Here is a 21,724-nt window from a genome sequence, read left to right on the forward strand (position 1 = left end):
ATATATATATATATATATACACACACACACCCCCACACACACACGCACACGCACGCACGCGCGCGCACACACACGCACGCGCGCGCACACACACACACAACAATAATAAGTTAATATTAAATAACTTTTAGCTTGCAAATTATTTTTAAATAATAGTTTGATGTTTCTATATTGTTTTAGCTAGTGTATATGTCTTACGTAATTAGTCGTATAATTATTTAAAATTTTTATTCATATTCAAAATCGAAAAAATATATTTACTTTGCTTTATATAAATATTTTGTTAACTATATAGCTAAACAAATGTTTTTAATTTTAGCTAATTATTTCGTAACCAAATTAATTATTTTTATTTTGTTAGCATTAAGAAGCTTGTTAATTGATTATATTAATTTACCTTATTCTAAATTTTAATCAAATTGACTAATTACAATTTAATTTGATTGAATTGGTAATCTAAAGACCAATTTGGGCCAATTAGTAACCAATTTCCAGCAAACCTTTATCAATTTACTCAACTCCCAGGCCCAACTTTTTAATTTTTATCCTCCTCCCATCAGCCTTTTTCAGTCAACCCATTTAATTTTCAGATTTGTTGCCAGACCATTTAACCCGACATTCCGACCCAATACATATTTCTTTCAAAGCACTCAACCCATTATTTAATTCTGCAAACCAAATTTAACCCAACCCGTTTTCCTCTATTTATTTTTACAACCCCAACCCATCGGAAGAAAGCCCAATTCCGCAGCCTAATCCCTTTAATTTCCCTCAGCTATCCATTTTCTGACCCGACCCTCTTCTCTTACCTTTCTCCCAAAGAAAGAAATGCAGTCAGCATAACAAGGCGACCACTGTAACATGGATTTTTCTACGAAAAAAAGCAGAGAAACGTCGAAATCACCTACTCGCAGCAGCATATTGAGACGACGCGCTTCGCAATTGCAGCGAGTGCATCAGAAGGTCACGCCTTGGACGCATGAACCAATCCGTCTGCGGTTTCTTCTCGCCTTGCCCCCTCTCCAAACGTCTCGTTCTTCATTTGGTACGAGTTGTAGAAGCAAGGACAGCATGTGATTCGTCCTCTTTACTCGTGATGGTGCCATGTCAAAGCTCAAGGACGATGGGATTCATCTAACCGTCTATTCCCCCTTCCCTTTTGGGAATCTATTGAGATTTTTCAGAAAAGGGGTTGATTCCAATTTGAGGCTAGGTTTTGGTTTTGAAATTTGAATGAATTGGAGGGTTGTTTAGAAATTTCACAAGAATTTTGAAACCCTAATTTCCCCTCTGTATAAGTCCGTTTTCTCTTTCATAAGACGGAGATTTTTTTTGGAGAGAAATTTTTCTTTTGGGGTTCGGAAATTTTGTTTTGAAATTTGTTTCACAACAAAACAAAGCTTCTGTTTGAGGAGAGTAAATTTTTGGTTTGAAACTTTTCTTAAAAAAACAAAAAGGGAAGCTGATTGATTTTGGGAGAGGGAATTGTGAGTCAAAAATCTTGAGAGAAATCCCGACCGAATCTCTTGAGTTAATTTTGTTTTGAATTTTGCTTTGTTTGCTCTATTTCGTTCGCTTGAGGTCCTTGGAGTCACATTTAGCGGTGGTGGTAAAGTCTTCCTTAACTCGTTGTCTAGTTTGCTGCACCTCGAAAGGTAATATTCTTTCGTCATGTTCTCTTCGCTTTTCGACGTGTACTCTCTGCTTTTTTGCTTGCTTTAAAATAGCATTCTAATGATGGAAGTTGTCTAGTTTGTTTAGCATGGTTGATAGGCTATTGTTAGGTTATGCTGCTACCACAGTTTTCTTTATTGATCAAATTTTATTTCTAAGTTTTTTCATTATAAATACGCATTAATCCTTGTTTCCTCTACGTGTTGGACTTATTTAATATATCCTTGCATGTTGTCTATAGTTCTTTAAAATGAGTTAGTTTTATAGGATGTGTCTAATGTATATGCTTTGAATTTTAATGATTAGTAACTAAATTTTAAGGTCAGTTATGTTTATTTTTTAGATTTTGCATGAGTTAGATATTAACACTTTATGACCGAGGGTTTAGGTGACGTCAATTTTTCTCATTCCTACTATTCTGAACATGACAAATTACTCAAAATTATTCAATCAGTGCATCGGGCTCATTATTGCCTTTGTTGGTTTATATAATACTTTTCTTAAGCTTAATAGCATATATTCTTACCGTATTGTTATATATATATATATTATTTATTTATATTAGTAGTCATCTTTCAATTTGTCTTTGTTTAGATAATTAGATACAAATCTGTGGTTTATTTCATTCATTGCTAATTAATTGTCTATCTATAATTTTCTTTTCGTATATTCTGTTGTATTACATGAGAGTTACTATAATTAAAAAGAGGGAAATATTAGTCCATGCATCTTCTTTTGTCATTTTGTCAAATTAATTCTTGTTTTCTCTTGGTCTCCTTTACCTAAAACTTGGTAGTACCAACTCTAAGAGAAAAAAAGGGTTTTAATTCATTTACTGCTCACAATTAGTTTTAAGTAGTGAATTTTTCTATCATCGATCATGATTGACTTATTCAGTTGGAAATCTTTGAGATGAATTATTAATTTTCCTATTGCTTTCCTTGCATATGCATAGTGTAGAAAATTAAAGTATGGTAGCATATGTATTTCTTCATCTCTTTTTCTAATTTCAAGTCATGACTTGTTACTTACTTTATTACTCTTTCTTTGCATTTGAAAACTGTTTGAGTCCAATTTTGACTCCGCATCCCAATGCACCTCAAGAGAGTCATTAACTCAATTTCCCTTTGATCGAGTCAAATCAAAATCGGCGGACAGGTTCCGAAGTTCTTTTTTGAAGAATTGAAGAAAGTCGAAGAAACGGGATTAAAAGATCTTTTCTTATTATTTTCGTGTTTTTTTATTTCGTTATTTTTGGGCCTGGGACTTGTTGTCTTTTATTTTATTTTATTTTATTTATTATTATTATTATAGTATGTTTAGTCTAGGAAAGGTACAAAAAATGGGTCGAAGGCCCAAAAAGTTAAATGGGTCAAAAACCCAAAATAGGTGGGTCCAAAATTCCGGTCAAGGCAGACAGAAAACTCGGATTTGGACCCGATTCTCTTTCTCTCTCCCTTAGTTCTTGTTTATTTACTTGCTCTATTTGTTAGTTAGATTTAAGTTAAGAAACTTCCAATCCCAGCGAATGTCATAATGTTTTAGTAACTTAAAATTGAACTAAGTTTAAATAATTTAAAAAAAATAATTTTTCAATTTATAAGTTTCGCTTAGATAAATTAGGAAGTTCACTTTCAACCAATTTTTAATATATTTTAAACAAATTTTAGTAAAACTAAGTTAGTTGTCGAAAAACCGCAATTAGGCGGATATTTTAGGTGTCTAATACCATCCTAAAATATAAATGAGAATCCCCAAAACCCTTCATGTTTTCATTAGAATTTTTCTGTTTCAAGCATTTTGAAATCAAAACTTTTTCTTGATTTTCTCAAAATTAAGTGGCGACTCTAAAAAAGTCAAAAACTCTTATAAAATAAATATTTTTCCTTTTTCGATTAAAATAGAAATGACGACTCTGGTGGGGAATTGGAGGATCCAAACCTTAAAACTAACATTATTTGACTATAATTACTTATTTGTTAACTTTATTATTATAATTGTTGCAATTTTCATGGCATATTTCCTTCAAACGGCAAGTAGTTTGCATTACGAAACGGAAGTTACGTGGCTTTCCACGCTTCTTTAAGAAATACACAAAATTCATATGGAAGTATTAAACAAATAGTTGGAATGCGGTCATCCGACGTTGTTTGGTAGCTTCATCCCGATGTTTGTCTGACTCAGTAACCGTCAACTTGAAACCTATTCTATAAGCCTAAGCTAGAGAGAAAACAAAACCAAAAATTAAGCATTAGCCTAAGACGGCTTAATACTGAAGGTGTATTAAGTCCATTTAGTAGAAAATTGCCAAAATCGTGTCTCAGGTCTTCGACCTGATGACACATCATTTTATCTGACATTTGAATTATGTACATGTGAAAACCAATTTGGGGTGGGTAAACTTAACTAGTTTTTGTTTTCTAAATATGGATAGTTTCTCAAAATTTTATATGGTCATAAAAGCACTACCTCAACTCACAATGTGGTATAATAATCTCGATGGGGGATCATAGAAGAACTATTAACAAATACGTGGTGCATTGACAGAATTGATCAACATGAACAGATGGCCATTACAGGTTCAGGTCCTCACGGGATATAGGGATAGCCAACAAATGGTGTTCCGATTTGATACAGCTGAAATTACCTCGACTTTGGAGGAGATAAGCGACTGGATAGACAGTGTAGATACTGGGATAGAAAGAAAGGCAGGGAAACAAGAAGACATTTTCATCCATAATAAACCTTCCATAGAAGATATTGCGGACTGGCTCAGGTTGGGGAAAGATTTTTCATACTGGTGTGAAGAATCCCACATATCATTCATAGACCTGTATATCAGATTCGGATATGCGAGTTTCTACTCCGCTTACAACCGAGAAATCAAGGTCTATTACAGAGAATGGAACAAAATCCATCCTCTAGCATTTACTGTAGCGTTGTTGGGAACGATGGTATCCCCTCATGGCCAAAGTCTGAGCATCAATACCCGAGTTATAACACTAGCACACACTCTATTCAAAGGGTACGAGAGCCAAGAAATAACAAAATACTACCCTATAGCCCCGGCCATCCTTTCCCACATGTATCGAGCCTTGGGAAAGTGTAAAGAGGGACATCAATACTTCCAAGGATGCAACCTACTCCTTCAGTGGTAAATTCTCAACTACTTGGCAAAGGGTGCTGGGAGAACAAGGAGGAGATGGGATCAAATTTTCTCCGAATTGAGAGAAGAAGATTTACAATGGATGCTTGATCGTTTCATGTCCAATGAAGTCATTGTGCAGAGCCGCAGACAGATTGTGCTTCCTCTACCAGGTATTCGAGGAATTCGCCCTTATGCACCCTTTTGAGTCTTGCGACAGTTTGGGATTAGACAAACTGTACTCAAAGAGGCATACTATGGCGCTTATGTATACAATATTGGAGACAATAGAGTGCACGACGCGTGTGAAATGTTTAGAGAATGGAAAAGTGCCAAGCGGATGGATAAACTACCATCGCCTCATACGATTTAATGCTGGATACGATGAGGGTTACAAAAAATAGTTGAAGAAGACATACAAAGTATCTCCTCCCCAACCCCGCGCAGCTTTCGCAGCGTAACAGACAAAGAATCCGAGGCAGTGGCCGAGCTACAAGAGGTAAATAAAGAGGCCCAAGAAGTGTACGCTAAGTTTGTCGAGAACCAAGATACTCTTGAGAAGGAGACTCAAGAGGTGGATAGACTAAGGAGTGGTTATGATGATTTCGATACCTGGGTCAAGCAAAAAATCGAGAGGATGCGATACGAAAGCTTGGGCCTGGGTGAAAGATTCTTGCTGATGCTAAGATATATGTTTTAGAAATACAAGACTCAGGGGGACGGCAACGGAGCAGGACCATCAGGCACAACATAGTGGATTTCGCTACTGTGTGGGTTTTTATATGTATTTGCGTTGTTTTTAGCCCCTGCGTGGGCCTGCCTTTATTGCACTTTCAAATGACCCCTGCGTGGGTTTGTCTTTAATGTTTTATCCTTTATTTTCCCCTTTGTGAACATTATTATTTACTTGTGAAATTTATTTTGGGGGGAATTGTTTATTTGGTTCAAATTCATGCGTACATCATTCAAATGTTTAGGCCTACCCTTGGCACAAAAGGGTCCCCCTATATGTGTTAGGAGGCGATATATGTGCTATTAATTGCTTATGTGTTATGTTGATATGAATGAAGATATCGGAAATCCACTCCATTCTAGAAATTTCCAAAATATACATACAAGTCACTATTACAAAAAAAAAACATCCAACCAAAATTTCCTAGTTTTAATTTCTCACTCAAAAGACGCCTCCTATACCACAAATCCTAAATCATTATTCTACCATCTCAGGAAAGGCAAATGTCACTGCTATGGACAAAGGTAAGAATATCCAGATGGAACTCACTGGAGAAGAACTACAAAAAAGGATCGAATGGATCACTCAGGAAATTCAAGAGACCAAGAAGAAAGGCCTCAGAGTCGACATGGCTACCGTAATCTACAAAGATGCAACCGTGACGCTGGATGAGGATCTGGCATCACAAATGAAGAGAAAGAAAAATGTTGAGATGGATACAGAGGACTTGCGAGAGAAGTTGGACATGCTTTGATTGAAAGTGCAAGAAAGAGAAGCGAGAGAGTCGAGGATAGAATCGGAAACTGCAGCTCTATTAGCTAAAGGCATGTCACTTGATGAGGAGCTGACAGTGGAAATGGAAGAATTTGCCTATTTGAGAGAAAGGATGGACATACTGAGGAAGAATAACAAAGCCTTCCGTAGCAACATAATTGATAAACTTCAAAGAATGCGCGAAAAATACCATGTCTACGAGTAGGAAGCTAATAGTGGTCCCAATAACACTCACCCTAGAGCGACTGGGGAAGACGATGATGAGGAAATCGTCTACAAACCTCCATTCCTATACCGTCTGAAAGGAGGAGCCTAATGTTGCAACAAGAAGGAAAATGACTAACGTGTCCTCGTCATTTTGTCTTCAAAAAACTGTATTGTTGCCTTTCAATTTCCTTGTAATTTTAATGAACGAATGAATGAAAATGTTTTATCTTGTACTCGAACTATGTTGGGCCTAAATTCTCCTTGTGAGATACGTAGGCAGCCTTCCCAGGCTCGGCCCCTATCTTTAAAAATTTTCATTCTCCCACTTCATGTTACGAGAAGATACAAAGGCCAGATCAACAGACGTCAAAAAGCAGCTGCAAAAAGACCTTAGCTCAACGTGATTTAGCCTTTCTGAGACATTGTCAAAACTAAAACAAGCAGACTCTTGCTTGTTAAAAAATGTGTTTCCGTCCTTACTCGTGAGTTGACGATATCCTCAAACAAAGCAACTTGTGTGTTTATCTGCTCGCTGTGTGATATTATGCATTTTGTATTCTGAATCTGCACTGACAAATTTGACTTTGAGTTGTTTTCCTTCTCAAGTACTTTGAAACTGATTTGTATTGATCAAAAGCTGGCAGATCATCCCTATTTTTCCAGATCAAAAGGTCCTGCAGATTCCTTCCCTAGACAAAGTTCAGACAAAGGAAAGATAATTATGGGAGATAGTAATGAAGAAGTAGGTCTTACTGATGTTGTGGTGGCTCAACCTACCATGGCGGACCAAAATGAGCTGATTCTGCACCTGATGCAACATATTGCAGAGATGAGGGTAGATGCAAAGGAGACAGGATCTGCCTCTACCAGGATTTGCTGCTAACGCTGCTGATGGGAGACCTCGAATCTACTTCCCTTATTCAAATATGGATGCAGCCTAGAACCAGCCATCTACACTTAATCAGTATCCGTCGGTTATATATCTGACTACCCAAAATCCCTAATATGCTTTCGCATCCTACCAAACTCCACCTCCTCCTCAAAACAACCACCCCTAAATACCACCGCATCCTATAAATACCCACCATCAAACCGCTCCACCACCGCAAAATCAAAACCAAGATCGAAACCAAAATACTTCCAATCCCCAAACATCCCAGCAACACTTAAATCTGAATACGAATCCTCAGACTTACCCACAGAATTATCAAAGCGCTCAAAAAGCTCCGCTTTTACCTAAAAGAACCACTTTCCGAATTCACGTCCCTTCCGAGCTAAGCTGGACCATTATGAGGAATAGGAAAGGCAGTGGAGGTCAAAGTAAGAGAACTTGCGGGTATTATAGTGTATGTAAGACTGACAGGCTTCGAATGAGGCTTTGAAGAAAGCGATAGAGATTTGCCTGAAAATAGAATGAATTTCACTCCAAGTCCTGATTCACCCTTAGTTATGAGAGGATTGGAGATGAAGGATTTTCCTTTTTTTCATACTATGACATTGACTAAGTTAAGAGAAGGATTTAGGGAAAAGATGGACACAAAAGAAGACATCAAGAAAGCCATGAAAGTGCTCCAATGCGTCCCTGATGTCGCCATGCATAGTTATGAAGATTTATGTATTCATCCAAATTTGGACCTTCCAAAAGGGTTCAAAATCCCAAAATTTGATACTTTGAGAGGAGTAATGGAACCCTATGGATCATTTGAGAGCCTACTACGACTAGCTCGTTGGAGTTGGTAGGGATGAAGCTCCATTGATGCGGCTCTTCAGCCGAAGCCTGTGAGGAGAAGCTCTTGAATGGTTCACCTCGCATGAAACAAGGCAATAACGTCGAAATCGTCCCTAATGGATATTCTTTTGAGAAGATGAAGCCGAAATCTACCGAGAGCTACAGAGAATTTGCTTATAGGTGGAGAAAGGAAGTTGCAAGGGTCAAACCACCTATGTCATAAAAGGAAATTGTAGAAGTGTTCGTGCGGGTGCAAGAGCCCGAGTATGATGATCAAATCCTGTTGCTCGTAGGAGCAAAATTTGCCGAGATAGTCAAAGTTGGTGAGACTATTGAATATGGGTTTGAAAACAGGAAATATAGACCGTGTTGCTGCATCACTTGGATTATCAGGAACGTTGAAGAAGAAAAGAGAAGAAATTGTTGCTGTTTCATATGGGGGAAAGAAAACCCCCAGAAGCTCATCATATTCCCAAGGTCGTTCTCGGCCTTCCCAAAATTCCTACCAAGCTTGCTACACGCAAGATAGTCATCCCAATAATCCTCCAATTTATCAAAATACTGCCTCCACTTATTCAAACGTCCAAGCTCCATTATACCAAAGTCCACCCCCGAATTACCAAAATCCATCTCCCATTTACCCAAATCATCCTCCACCCTACCAAATTCCATCTCCCTACCAGGGTGTTGCTCCCAACTGTGCTAACATGCACTCGAGCTACCGAGCACCCCCTCTTGTGTTTCAAGTCCAAGCTCCACCATATCAAAATCCCCACCTGAACTACCAAGCTCGAATGCCAAACTACCAGACAAACTCATATCCTAGAAATCAAGCTCCCTGTTCGAACAATCGAGGTTATCAACAGATGCCTCCCCCACAAGGAACTTATGATCCCCCTCAACCTCAATTTGAGAAGAAACCTTCGAGGAATTTCAGTGCGCTTGCAAAAATCCAAACAAAGTTGTACGAGCGACTGGCTGCGGTCGGATATATCCACCCAGTGGGGCCCAAACCCGTTGATATCAATTCAAAATTCTATAGGCCAGATCAGAGATGTGCTTATCATTCCAATACTGTTGAGCATGATACAGAGGATTGTAGATTCAGGATTTAATTGACTAAGAGGTGGTTTCTCTCCAACCATTTGCACCTAATGTCAATACCAATCCTTTGCCTAGTCATAGAGGCGGAAACGTCAATATGATTGAAACAGATGATGATTGGTGCGGATGAAAGTGATAACTCTAATCGTTCATGGCGAGTTGGAAAAGGTTGTAGCTTCCTTGAACATCAAAGAGAAGAAAGAGTTTGCTATATTGACACCCGCAAAGGTTGTTGCCTTGGTGCTATCAAAAACTTTTGTCAGACCAAATTTATGATTGAAACTGCTGTCGCTAAGGGTATTACTCGATCTGAGAGATGTTATACTCCCGAAGAATTGTCCCTTGGAGGACAGAAGAAGGATCAGGGTAAAAGTTCGATAAGCAAAAGAGAAGCAGAGGAATTTTGGAGAAAGATGCAGCCAAAAGACTATTCTATTCTTAAACATTTGGAAAAGACTCCAGCCCAGATTTCCATGTGGGACGTGCTGATGATCTCCCAATTGCACAGACAGGCCTTGATGAAAGCTCTTGATGATACGTATGTGCTCGTCAGCACAAGCAGCGATAATGTGGTCGCTATGATTAACCAAGTTATCTGAGGACATCAGATTAGTTTCTGCGATGATGAGTTGCCTTTTGAAGAGAGGTCACACATCAAGGCATTGCACATCACTGTCGTATGCCGCGAGAAGGTCATAAATCGCGTTTTGGTGGATCATGGATCTGGTCTGAATATTTGTTCGTTGTCGACACTGAGACAGTTAAGGTTTGACCTTGGGAAGCTGGAACAAAACCAAATCAATATAAGAGCCTTTGATGGAGTTTAGAGAGATACGTTGGGAGAGGTGAATCTGATCATCCAAATGGTTCTGACAGAATTCAGTGTACAGTTTCAAGTCTTGGACATTGACACCAGCTATAACCTTTTTCTTGGAAGGCCTTTCATTCATATGGTTGGTGTTGTGCCTTCTACTCTGCATCAAATGATAAAACTTGTTTGGAAGAATGAAAAGCTGGTTATTCATGGTGAAGGGAGTCACTACGGCAAACAGGTGCCAATCATTTATGAGGTTTTGCGAGGTACAAATTTCTACACGGTGGAGCTGGTAAATGCCACCGGTGAGGACTTGGCCCCACAAACTCCCATGCCTGCCATGTACAAGATGATAACCACTGTGATGCTATAGAATGATTTTAAACCAGATTTCGGATTCGGAAGGAATTCCCAAAGAATTATTGAGCCTATTTCGGTCCCCGTCAAAGGAGCAAGATATGGTTTGGGGTACGTCCCCACAGATGATGATATGAAGGCGAAGAAGAAGAATGATCAATCATTGGCTAAGCCAATCCCTCATCTATATCAATAATTCCTAGTTTGAGAATACGCCGAGCCCAATGACATTTGGGAAGGAATCTGCGGCCGTTTCGAGGGGATTGATGTTGTTGTTGAGTTAGAGGTCGAGCTAGCTGGTATCCGTGATGCTGAGCTTGGTGAGATGCTGAAGATTTGGACCTCCGAGCCGATCCTGATTCCCAAACTCCTTGGTAGAAGGGCATCATTTATGCATATTTAAATCGTTGGTAGTCCGGAAGAGGCCCGAGACCCATCATTTTGCTTATTTGAACTTTTAAAATTTATTGTGATGTTTAAAAAGGCAACATGGCCCTGGCTATGGCCAAAGTTTGCATTGTTTTTTCCATTTAGTTGAAATCCTCCTTTATTGAAAATTTTTCTTAATTATTTTATTTGATATATTCTACTTTCCTAACTTTGTCTATTTATGGTTTCAGTAATAAAAGTTTTAAACCTGCCAATGTCATTTCATGTCACGAGCTAAATGAACAAAGTGAGGCAGGTGATGACGAGGTCGATGAATATGAAGAGAAAAATGAGGCACCGGAATATGTTGCTGAAGAGTTTCTGCAGTTTGAAAATCAGCATAAGCCAAATTTAGAGGATACTGAAATTGTAAATCTGGGAGACCAGGAGTGTGTAAAAGAGGCAAATTCAGCATTCACTTAAATAAAGATCAAAGAAAGATCCTCATTCATTTACTCACCAAGTACATTAATGTGTTCGTCTGGGTGGTTAGCAACATGCTAGGGCTGAGCACCAATGTTGTGTATCACAAATTACAGATCAATCCGGGGTTCAGTCCACTGAAACAAAAAGCTCAAAAATTCAAACCTTAGTTGAGTCTAAAGATCAAAAAAGAGATCACCAAGCAGATTGAGTCTCGATTGGTGGAAGTGATGCAATATCCGACTTGGTTGGCCAATGTAATTCCGGTCGCCAAAAAAGATGGAAAATTAGAATTTGTGTCAACTATAGAGAGATCAATACAGCCAGCCCTAAGGATAATTTCCATTGCCAAATATTCATATTCTGATTGTAACTGTGCTAAGCATGAAATGCAGTCATTTGTGGATTGTTACGCAGGTTATCATCCAATTCTGATGGACAAGGAAGGTGCAGAAAAGATAGCTTTTATTACACCGTGGGGTGTATATTATTACAGGGTGATTCCATTTGGCCTCAAGAATGATGGTGTTACCTATATGAGGTCTATGACGACCATATTTCACGATATGATTCATAAGGAGATCGAGGTGTACATAGATGGCATCATAATCAAGTCTCGCAGGAGTTCGGACCACTTGACACACTCGAAGAAGTTCTTTGATCATTTGCGGCGTTACAACTTAAAGTTGGATCCGCTAATGTGCTTTTGGAGTGCCAGCCTACAATTTATTGGGATTTATAGTCAGCAGAAGGGGCATTGAGCTCGATCCTTCCAAGATTAAAGCAATTCAAGTGTTACCTCCATCAAAGACGAGAAAAGAGGTGATAAGTTTCTTAGGGAGGTTAAACTACATCAGTCGATTCATAGCTCAATCAACTGTGGTGTGTGAGCCTATCTTCAAGCTATTGAATAAATATGCTCCAACAAAGTGGACTGAAGAGTGTCAGACTACTTTCAACGCTATCAAAAACTATTTGTCAAATCCATCGGTATTGGTTCCTCTACGATAAGGGAGTCCGTTTTTGCTGTATTTGTCCATCTCAGATAGTGCATTCGGATGCGTACTCGGTCAACACGATGAGACAGGAAAGAAGGAAAGGGCTATCTATTATATAAGCAAGAATTTTACTCTATACGAGTCCCTTTAGACTATGTTGTAGAGAACGTGTTGTGCTTTGACTTGGCTTGCCCAGAAGTTGAGACATTATTTGTCTTCTTATACTACATACCTCATTTCCAGAATGAATCCGTTGAAGTATATTTTCAAGAAGGCGATGCCGACCGGAAAGTTCTAAGTGGCAAATGCTGTTGAGTGAATTTGATATTGTGTATGTGACTCAGAAGGCGATAAAGGCGCAGGCCTTGGCTGATCATCTTGCATAAAATCATGTTGATGAAGAGTGTGAACCTTTCAAGACTTATTTCTACAATGAAGGAGTATCGTTTGTGGGTGAGATATTTCCAAAATGTATCCTGGCTGGAGATTATTCTTTGATGGAGCGGCAAATCATCAAGGAAAAGGTATCGGAGTGGTCTTAGTGTCACAATCTGGTCAACACTATCCCATGAAGGCTAAGCTCCGGCTTAATTGCACGAACAACATGGATGAATGTAAAGCTTGTATTCTTGGTTTTAAAATGTCCATCGACATAAATGTCCATGAGCTATTGGTTATCGGAGATTTAGATCTGTTGATTCATCAGGTTCAAGGAGAGTGTGTCGTGAATAAACCAAAGATTATACCTTATGTGCAACATGTACAGAAGTTATGCAAGAAATTTCATAGGATCGCGTTCAAACATACTCCCAGAATACAAAATGAGTGGTTTGATACCCTTGCCACCATCGCTTCGATGATTAAGCATCCAGATATTGATTATATTGATCCTCTGGGCATAGAGCTGAAAGAATATCCGGTCTATTGTTCACATGTTGAAGTGGAACCAGACGATTTGCCATGGTATTTGATATAAAGAAGTATTTGGAGTCCGAGAATTATTCTGAAAATGGTACATCCAACCAGAACAAGTAGATACGCTGTATGGCTCTCAATTTCTTTCTAAGCGGAGAAGTACTTTGTAGGAGGACTCCAGATTTGGGTCTTCTCAGATGTGTCAATGTTGTTGAAGCTGCGAAACTTATTGAACAGATACATGCTGGAGTTTATGGCACACATATGAATGGGCTCACTTTTGCAAGAAAGATCCATCAAGCCAAGTATTTCTGGATGACTATAGAGAATGATTGTTGCAAGTTTGTGCAAAAATTCCATAAATGACAAGTGCACGGTGATTTGATCTGAGTGCCACCTCACTAACGCAATGCTATGAGTTCACCTTGGCCATTTGTAGCTTGGGGTATGGATGTCATCTGTCTGATAGAGCTAGCCGCTTCTAATGGACACAGATTTATTTTGGTTGCCATTGATTATTTCACCAAGTGGGTGGAAGCAGCTTCTTACAAGTTGGTAACCAAGAAAGTTGTAGTTTATTTTGTTTGCAACAATCTGATATGCAGATTTAGAGTTCCAGAATCCATCATTACTTATAATGGTGCAATACTCAACAATCACTTGATGATAGATGTATGTGAGCAATTTAAGATTACTCACCAAAACTCAACTGCTTATCGTCCTCTAATGAACGGAGTTGTAGAGGCTTCCAATAAGAATATCAAGAAGATTGCGAGGAAAATGATTGACAATAACCATGGTTGGCATGAGATATTGCCATATGCTTTATTTGGTTATCAAACGACTGTCAGAACGTCGACTGGAGCTACTCCATACTTGCTAGTATATGGGACAGAAGCAGTCATACCTGCTGAAGTTGAGATACCATCCTTGAGAATCATCCAAGAAGCTTAATTAAGTAATGTTGAATGGGTCAGCAAGCGGATTAATTAGTTAACCTTGATCGATGAAAAGAGAATGATTGTCGTTTGTCATGGCCAACTATATCGACAGATGATGATTCGTGCTTTCCACAAAAGAATAAGAGCCAGAATTTTTGAAATTGGTCAGTTGGTCCTTAATCGCATTTTTCCTCATCAAGACGAGTGCAAAGGAAAATTCGCACCAAATTGGAAAGGACCCTACCTGGTTCGCAAAGTGTTATCAGGAGGTGCTTTGGTCCTGTCGGAGATGGATGGAACCGCATGACCAAAACCAATCAACTCAGATGCTATCAAGAGATACTACATGTGAAGCTTTGGTTTACATTTATGTTATTTACTTTTAATCATTCTATTTGCTTGCATTTGTTTTGCTTAATTTTTTATTCCTCTTTGTAATGAACTACGTCTGACCTGAATTCCCAAGAATGAGATACGTAGGCGGCCTGTGTCGGTCGGGGTCACCCTATTTATCCCCTTTAAATATTTCTTTGTATTTGAACTACGTACAACCTAAATTCTCAAGAATAAGATACGTAGGCGACCTATGTCGGTCTCAGTCGGTTTCTTTGTAAAATTTCTTATTATTGTTAACCTTGAGGGGGAACAATGTTTGACTTGATTCCTGCCTCAACGGGATACGTAGGCGCCACAAGGGTTCGGTTATATCTCCCATAAGGTTTCTATTTCTCTTTACAATAGAAACCGGAACAGAATTTTTGAAAGTATCTCAAAAATTTCGTGATTTTCTCACCAATAGTCAAAGACAAATTTGAGACATGTAACTGGAACAAAATTTTTGACAATGACCTCAAATTTTCAACAAACGTTTATCAACAGTCTAGAGTGACTTTGAAAACTCTCCAGCGAATAATCAGATATACCTCCAAGCATCAGCTCAAAGAAGTTCGCTAAGCCTGACCTGACATGACACTTGGCAGTGACCCTTTTCAAAATATTACTTCTCAAAAATTTATTTTCCTAAAGATTTTCCTTTTATGTTTCATTTGTTTTTGCATAAAATATTTTATCTTATCTATCAAGAGTTGGGAGATTAGGAAGATCAACCGGAGATAGCATGACTAGGAGCAAGCGATTGAAGAAATTGACACAGATCAATTTGTTTTAAAACTAACAATTTTTCTGTGGACACAGGTTTATAGCTTTGCTTCAATATTAGCAAATTCCTCCGGTTTTGTGAATATGGAGAAGTTGAGGGGAGGATAAAGCTCTCCCAAAATTAAGTAGAGTTTCTATAGATATAGGAATTATTATACTTCTTATACCGGAGACTTGGAAGTATGAACGGTTTATTTCAGTCAACTTCCATCAACATGAAGCCTAAAATGAACGTCCAGCGAGATTTGAGATTGAATCAAGCGAAAATCTCAAGAAAGAGTTTACGATTTCCTTAAAGGATGTCATTTGCATCATAATGCCAGATATGATATTATAAATTACTCGGAGGAGTCAGTTATTTTATTGTCGATCAAGACAATACACTATCTGAAAAATCATTTAATCGTTATTTTCAATTGTGACGATATGATTATCCAGAAGGCACCCAGAAGATCACTATGTTGCTCGATTTGAGCACTACGTTCATTTAGTACCAAGGATGACAGCAAGAGTTAATATTTACGCATTGCAGGAAGATATCCATGCATCGCGAGTCAATATCCATGCATCGCGGAAGATCCATGCATCGATAAAGATCCATGCATCGCGAGTCAATATCCATACATCGCGGAATATCCATGCATCGCGAGTCAGTATCCATGCATCACAGAAGATCCATGCATCGCGAGTCAATATCCATGCATCGCGACTCAATATTCATGCATCGTGGAAGATCATGCATCGCAAGTCGATATTCGTGCATCATGGATGAACCATGCATCGCGAATCAATATTCATGCATCGCGAAAGATCCATGCATTGCGAGTAAATATTAATGCATCGCAGAAGATCATGCGTCGCGGTTTAATACTCATGCATAGCGAGTTAATATCCAAGCATCGCGAGAAGATTTTATACCTTACAGAAATTATGCATTGCAGAAAGATTCCATGCCTCGCAAAAAAGATATTCATGCCTCGCAGAAAGTTATGCATTGCGAGAAGATTCCATGTCTCGCAGAAATTTACGCATCGCGAAAATATTCATGGTCCGCAAGAAATCATGTACTAACACAGAAGTAATCGTACATCTCTAGAGAAATATTTACTATTCAACATCAGCTGCATCTTTATTTGGCAAGAGTGAATGACAAGAGAATCATCGAAAACAATAAAGAAAATATCAACATTGCATCAACTTTATTTATTTGACATCAAATGAAGAGTACATTGAAGATTATATTGCAAACACAAGATATGAGCTTTATTTTCTTTACGTCAAATCAATTGAGTTGACGTCAAATATCGAGGAGAATGATTAAGTGTCAACACGGTAAAAGACACTTCTCCCATTTAAATTGTATTTTTATGTTGACGAGTTTTATCTCAGTCTTTGTCGAGAGCATTCGAAAGGATAAATTCTCCAAAACATACCAAAGGTGCAAACGAAATCAAAAAAGATGCAGCATAACGTGGAATTTTTTTCTTAGCCGTAAACTGGGACACAATCCAAAGAGAAATGTCAAACTCTTAGGACGTGAGCAGAGGAGCGACTTCCACCACAATCAAACCTTACCCCTATCAGAAGGCATGTGGGTTTTTCTTTTGATTTTGTCAATTTTAGTTTCGCGTCCAGAAATTTTGATTCCTGTCGGACGCAAGTTTCCAATATGAGTGACAATGCACCAAGGGTTTTGAAAATATGTCCGTGTAAGTTCTTAAATATGAGTGTGAAGAGCGCCACATTCATGGCTAAGAGGTTACAAGCATCCTTTTCATATTCGCTTAATTTGTCATTCATCTAGCCAAAGGTTATCTAGAATAATAGGTTTCCTTTTCAATCGATTAAGTCGAACTACAAACAGCCTGTTTCCATGGATAAGGATATGTAGGCGAGCTCAACATTGAAAACTCGGCTGTATTCCAACATTCTCTCTTAAATCTTATCCTCGAGCATCTTGGTACCTTCGTAATCCGTATCGAGATGGCTTTTGATTTCTTTCAAAATCGTGCGTTAAATCTAGCGTACCAAACTATAGGTGTCCTGACTTCTCATATAGCTTGAGATATGTAGGAAATCAATTATTGGGGTTCGATCATAATTCTTAAAGTCCGCACCCAGATCCCTTTCTTAAAGATGAATATGTGGTCGGTCAAAATTGGTTTGGTCAATTTCATTTTCCTTGAATTTCTTGCATCAATCCAAGAAAAATTAGGGACAGTTGTTGACACCAAAATTTTGACCTCCCCGATATAATTAACTAACGAGCTTCTCGAGTTTAAATAATTTGAAATAATTAATTTTATGAATTTGATATATATATATATATATATATATAATAAGATAATATAAATAAGTTTTAGCTTGCAAATTATTTTTAAATAAGAGTTTGATGTTTCTATATTGTTTTAGCTAGTGTATATGTCTTACATAATTAGTCGTATAATTATTTAAAAATTTAAATCATATTAAAAATCGAAAAAATATATATACTTTGCTTTATATAAATATTTGGTTAACTATTTAGCTATACGATGTTTTTCATTTTAGTTAATTATTTCATAACCAAATTAATTATTTTTATTTTGTTAACATTAAGAAGCTTGTTAATTAATTTCAATTTGCCTTATTCTAAATTTTAATCAATTTGACTAATTACAATTTAATTTGATTGAATTGGTAATCTAAAGACCAATTTGGGCCAATTAGTAACCAATTTCCAGCCAACCTTTATCAATTGGAAAAATTAGTTAACTAGTCAAAATAAATAACATATTTAGTAAAAATATCCATACTTTATAAATATTAGCAATAATGTCAAAAATGTCATTATTTTAAAAAATTTATGTGTCTCAATTTTCTTCCTATTTTATCTCTCTTTTTCAATTAATTCTATATATCCTTTTTTAAAAAAAAATCATTCTCTCTCATATTTATCTTTTGAAATTATTAATTCTCTCTCCCATTTAATTTTTTCTCTCTCTCATGGTTATCTTTTCTGATTTTCCTCCAACATTCAAGTTGCAAATATTTTTTTGCCATATATTTTGGTTGTTTTTTTAATCTAAAATTGAATCAACAAGAATCCCTTTTGATTAAGGTATCTCTAATCTTTATCCTATTTTCAGATTTCTTTTCTAATTTTATTTTTGTTTAAATCTTAAAAAATGTTGTATTTTTCAATTTCCGTTATGATTTACTCTCCAATGGCTGAATCCAAGAGGCTTACTAGAGGTATTCATCTTAATCAACCAATTTCTGGTGATTTTTCATCCTTTAATTTATTTATTACTTAACAAATAGTGTGTAATGTATGATCCGCTGCTAAAATGAGGGAAGAAAGAGGGTAAGAACATTTACAAGACTCATTGGTGTGCAAAACCTTCCTCAAATTCAGAACGCAAATGTAGAATCTTTGTCTACTCGTGAGGATCTTGAAAAAGACGACGAAGATCGGATAGTTGTCGAACAATTTTCTATTAGTTTGTTTTGTATTTATAGTTCTTTTTTAGAATTTGGTATGCTTTCTTAATTTGTATTCAAATCACTATGTATACTATCAATATTTGTATTTATTAAAAATTTCATGTTGCATGGTTTATGAATCTTGTATTTGTCCCTAATTTGTATTCATCCAAATGTATGTCAACTAGTTATGTATTTTATTTATAAGAAGAACAACTTTCTATTAGTTTATTTGTATTCGAATACAAATACAAATAATAGACATATTGGAATGAATACGACTTAGAAAAGGAAACAAGATTTTGAAAAGAAAAATAAATACACAGTGAAAAATATATACGAATACAAATGTATTTCTTAAATAGCTACATTTTATTTGACATACATATTGGAATGAATACAAACTAATAAAGGTATGTCAACTGAATTTGACATTTTTTTCTAATTTGTATTTATTCTAAAGGTATGTCAACTAGTTATGTATTTTATTTAAGAATGAGTACACCAAATATTCAATTATTTCTTTTCAATTTTATATTTCATTCACTTTTTCATCATATTAATTTTTTGTATTTTATATATTATTATACAAAATTCTAAATTGAAACTAGAATAAATAGAAATACAAATAAAATACATATTGAAATGAATACATACAGGACTTTTGAAGAAACAAATAACTATATAGGGAAAAATATATGAAAATACAAATATATTTCTTAAATGACTATATAGATAAATTCGGCATACCTATTGGAATGAATACAAACTAATAAAAACTATAATAAATATAAATAGAATATAATGTGGAATGAATATAATTTAAAAAAGGTAAAAATTGTGGAGAAAAAAAAACAAAATTTAAATTTTATTTGAAAATGTAACTGATGAGAAAATTAAGGATGCTTGCCTTTTTTTGAAATATTCCCCCCCTTAATTTTCTCCTTTTTGTTATTAAATAATAAAATTCTTTAAATAAAAATAAATAATAAAAACATAAATAAGATACATAACAAACTAAAATAACATTTTTACTAAATATTGAAATTGTTGCTAATGAGTCCTCTTAAATGCTAAAATATTGACATTTTGAAAATTTTCTCTTATCAATTTCCTCAACTCCCAGGCCCAACATTTTTGTTTTTATCCTCCTCCCATCAACCTTTTTTAGTCAACCCATTTAATTTTCAGATTTGTTGCCAGCCCATTTTAACCGACATTCCGACCCAATACATATTTCCTTCAAAGCACTCGGCCCATTATTTAATCCTGCAAACAAAATTTAACCCAACCTGTTTTCCTCTATTTATTTTTACAACCCCAACCCATCGGAAGAAAGCCCAATTCCGCAGCCTAATCCCTTTAATTTCCCTCAGCTCCATTTTCTGACCCGACCCGCTTCTCTTACCTTTCTCCCAAAGAAAGAAATGCAGTCAGCATAACAAGGCGACCCCTGTAACACGTTTTTTTTACGAAAAAGATCAGAGAAACATCGAAATCCCATACTCGCAGCAGCATCTCGAGACGACGCGCTTCGCAATAGCAGCGAGTGCGTCAGAAGGTCACGCCTTGGACGCATGAACCAATCCTTCTGCGGTTTCTTGTCACCTTGCCCCCTCTTCAAACGTCTCGTTCTTCATTTGGTACGAGTTGTAGCAGCAAGGACAGCATGCGTTTCATCCTCTTTACTCATGATGGTGCCATGTCAAAGCTCAAGGACGATGGGATTCATCTAACCTTCTATTCCCCCTTAACTTTTGGGAATCTATTGAGATTTTTCAGAAAAGGGGTTGATTCCAATTTGAGGCTAGGTTTTGGTTTTGAAATTTGAATGAATTGGAGGGTTGTTTAGAAATTTCACATGAATTTCGAAACCCTAATTTCCCCTCTGTATAAGTTCGTTTTCTCTTTCATAAGACGGGGATTTTTTTTTGGAGAGCAATCTTTCTTTTGGGGTTCGAAAATTTTGTTTTGAAATTTGTTCCACAGCAAAACAAAGCTTCTATTTGAGGAGAGTAAATTTTTGGTTCGAAATTTTTCTTAAAAAAACAAAAAGGGAAGTAGGAAGATTTTGGGAGAGGGAATTGTGAGTCAGAAATCTTGAAAGAAATTCCGACCGAATCTCTTGAGTTAATTTTAATTTGATTTTTGCTTTGTTTTCTCTATTCCGTTCGCTTGAGGTACTTGGAGTCGCATTTAGCGGTGGTGGTAAAGTCTCCCTTGCTCGTTGTCTAGTTTGCTGCCCCTCGAAAGGTAATATTCTTTCATCATGTTCTCTTCGCTTTTCGACGTGTCCTCTCTGCTTTTTTGGCTGCTTTAGAATAGCATTCTAATGATGGAAGTTGTCTAGTTTGTTTAGCATGGTTGATAGGCTATTGTTAGGTTATTCTGCTACCACAGTTTTCTTTATTGATCAAATTTTATTTCTAAGTTTTTCATTATAAATACGCATTAATCCTTGTTTCCTCTACGTGTTGGACTCATTTAATATATCCTTGCATGTTGTCAATAGTTCTTTAAAATGAGTTAGTTTTATAGGATGTGTCTAATGTATTTTTCCTCCCAATATGATTCAGATGCTTTGAACTTTAATGATTAGTGACTAAATTTTAAGGTTAGTTATGTTTTTTTTAAGATTTTGCATGAGTTAGATATTAACCCTTTATGACCGAGGGTTTAGGTGACGTCAATTTTTTTCATGCCTACTATTCTGAACATGACAAATTACTCAAAATTATTTAATCAGTGCATCGGGCTCATTGTTGCCTTTGTTGGTTTATATGATACTTTTCTTAAGTTTAATAACATATATTCTCACTGTTTTTGTTATATATATATATATATATATATATATATAT

The 21,724-nt window shown here is 36.6% G+C and overlaps 1 protein-coding gene across 1 annotated transcript; it reads left to right on the forward strand.

Moving 5' to 3' along the window:
* Nucleotides 1-8,600: 8,600 nt before the first annotated feature.
* Nucleotides 8,601-9,377, forward strand: LOC107016834 (extensin-2-like). The gene has a single exon (XM_015217176.1). The coding sequence runs from the start codon at nt 8,601-8,603 to the stop codon at nt 9,375-9,377; it is 777 nt and encodes a 258-aa protein (XP_015072662.1).
* Nucleotides 9,378-21,724: the final 12,347 nt, after the last annotated feature.

The sequence above is a fragment of the Solanum pennellii genome, chromosome 4 (genome assembly GCF_001406875.1).
Source record: "Solanum pennellii chromosome 4, SPENNV200".
Classification (NCBI taxonomy): Eukaryota; Viridiplantae; Streptophyta; class Magnoliopsida; order Solanales; family Solanaceae; genus Solanum; species Solanum pennellii.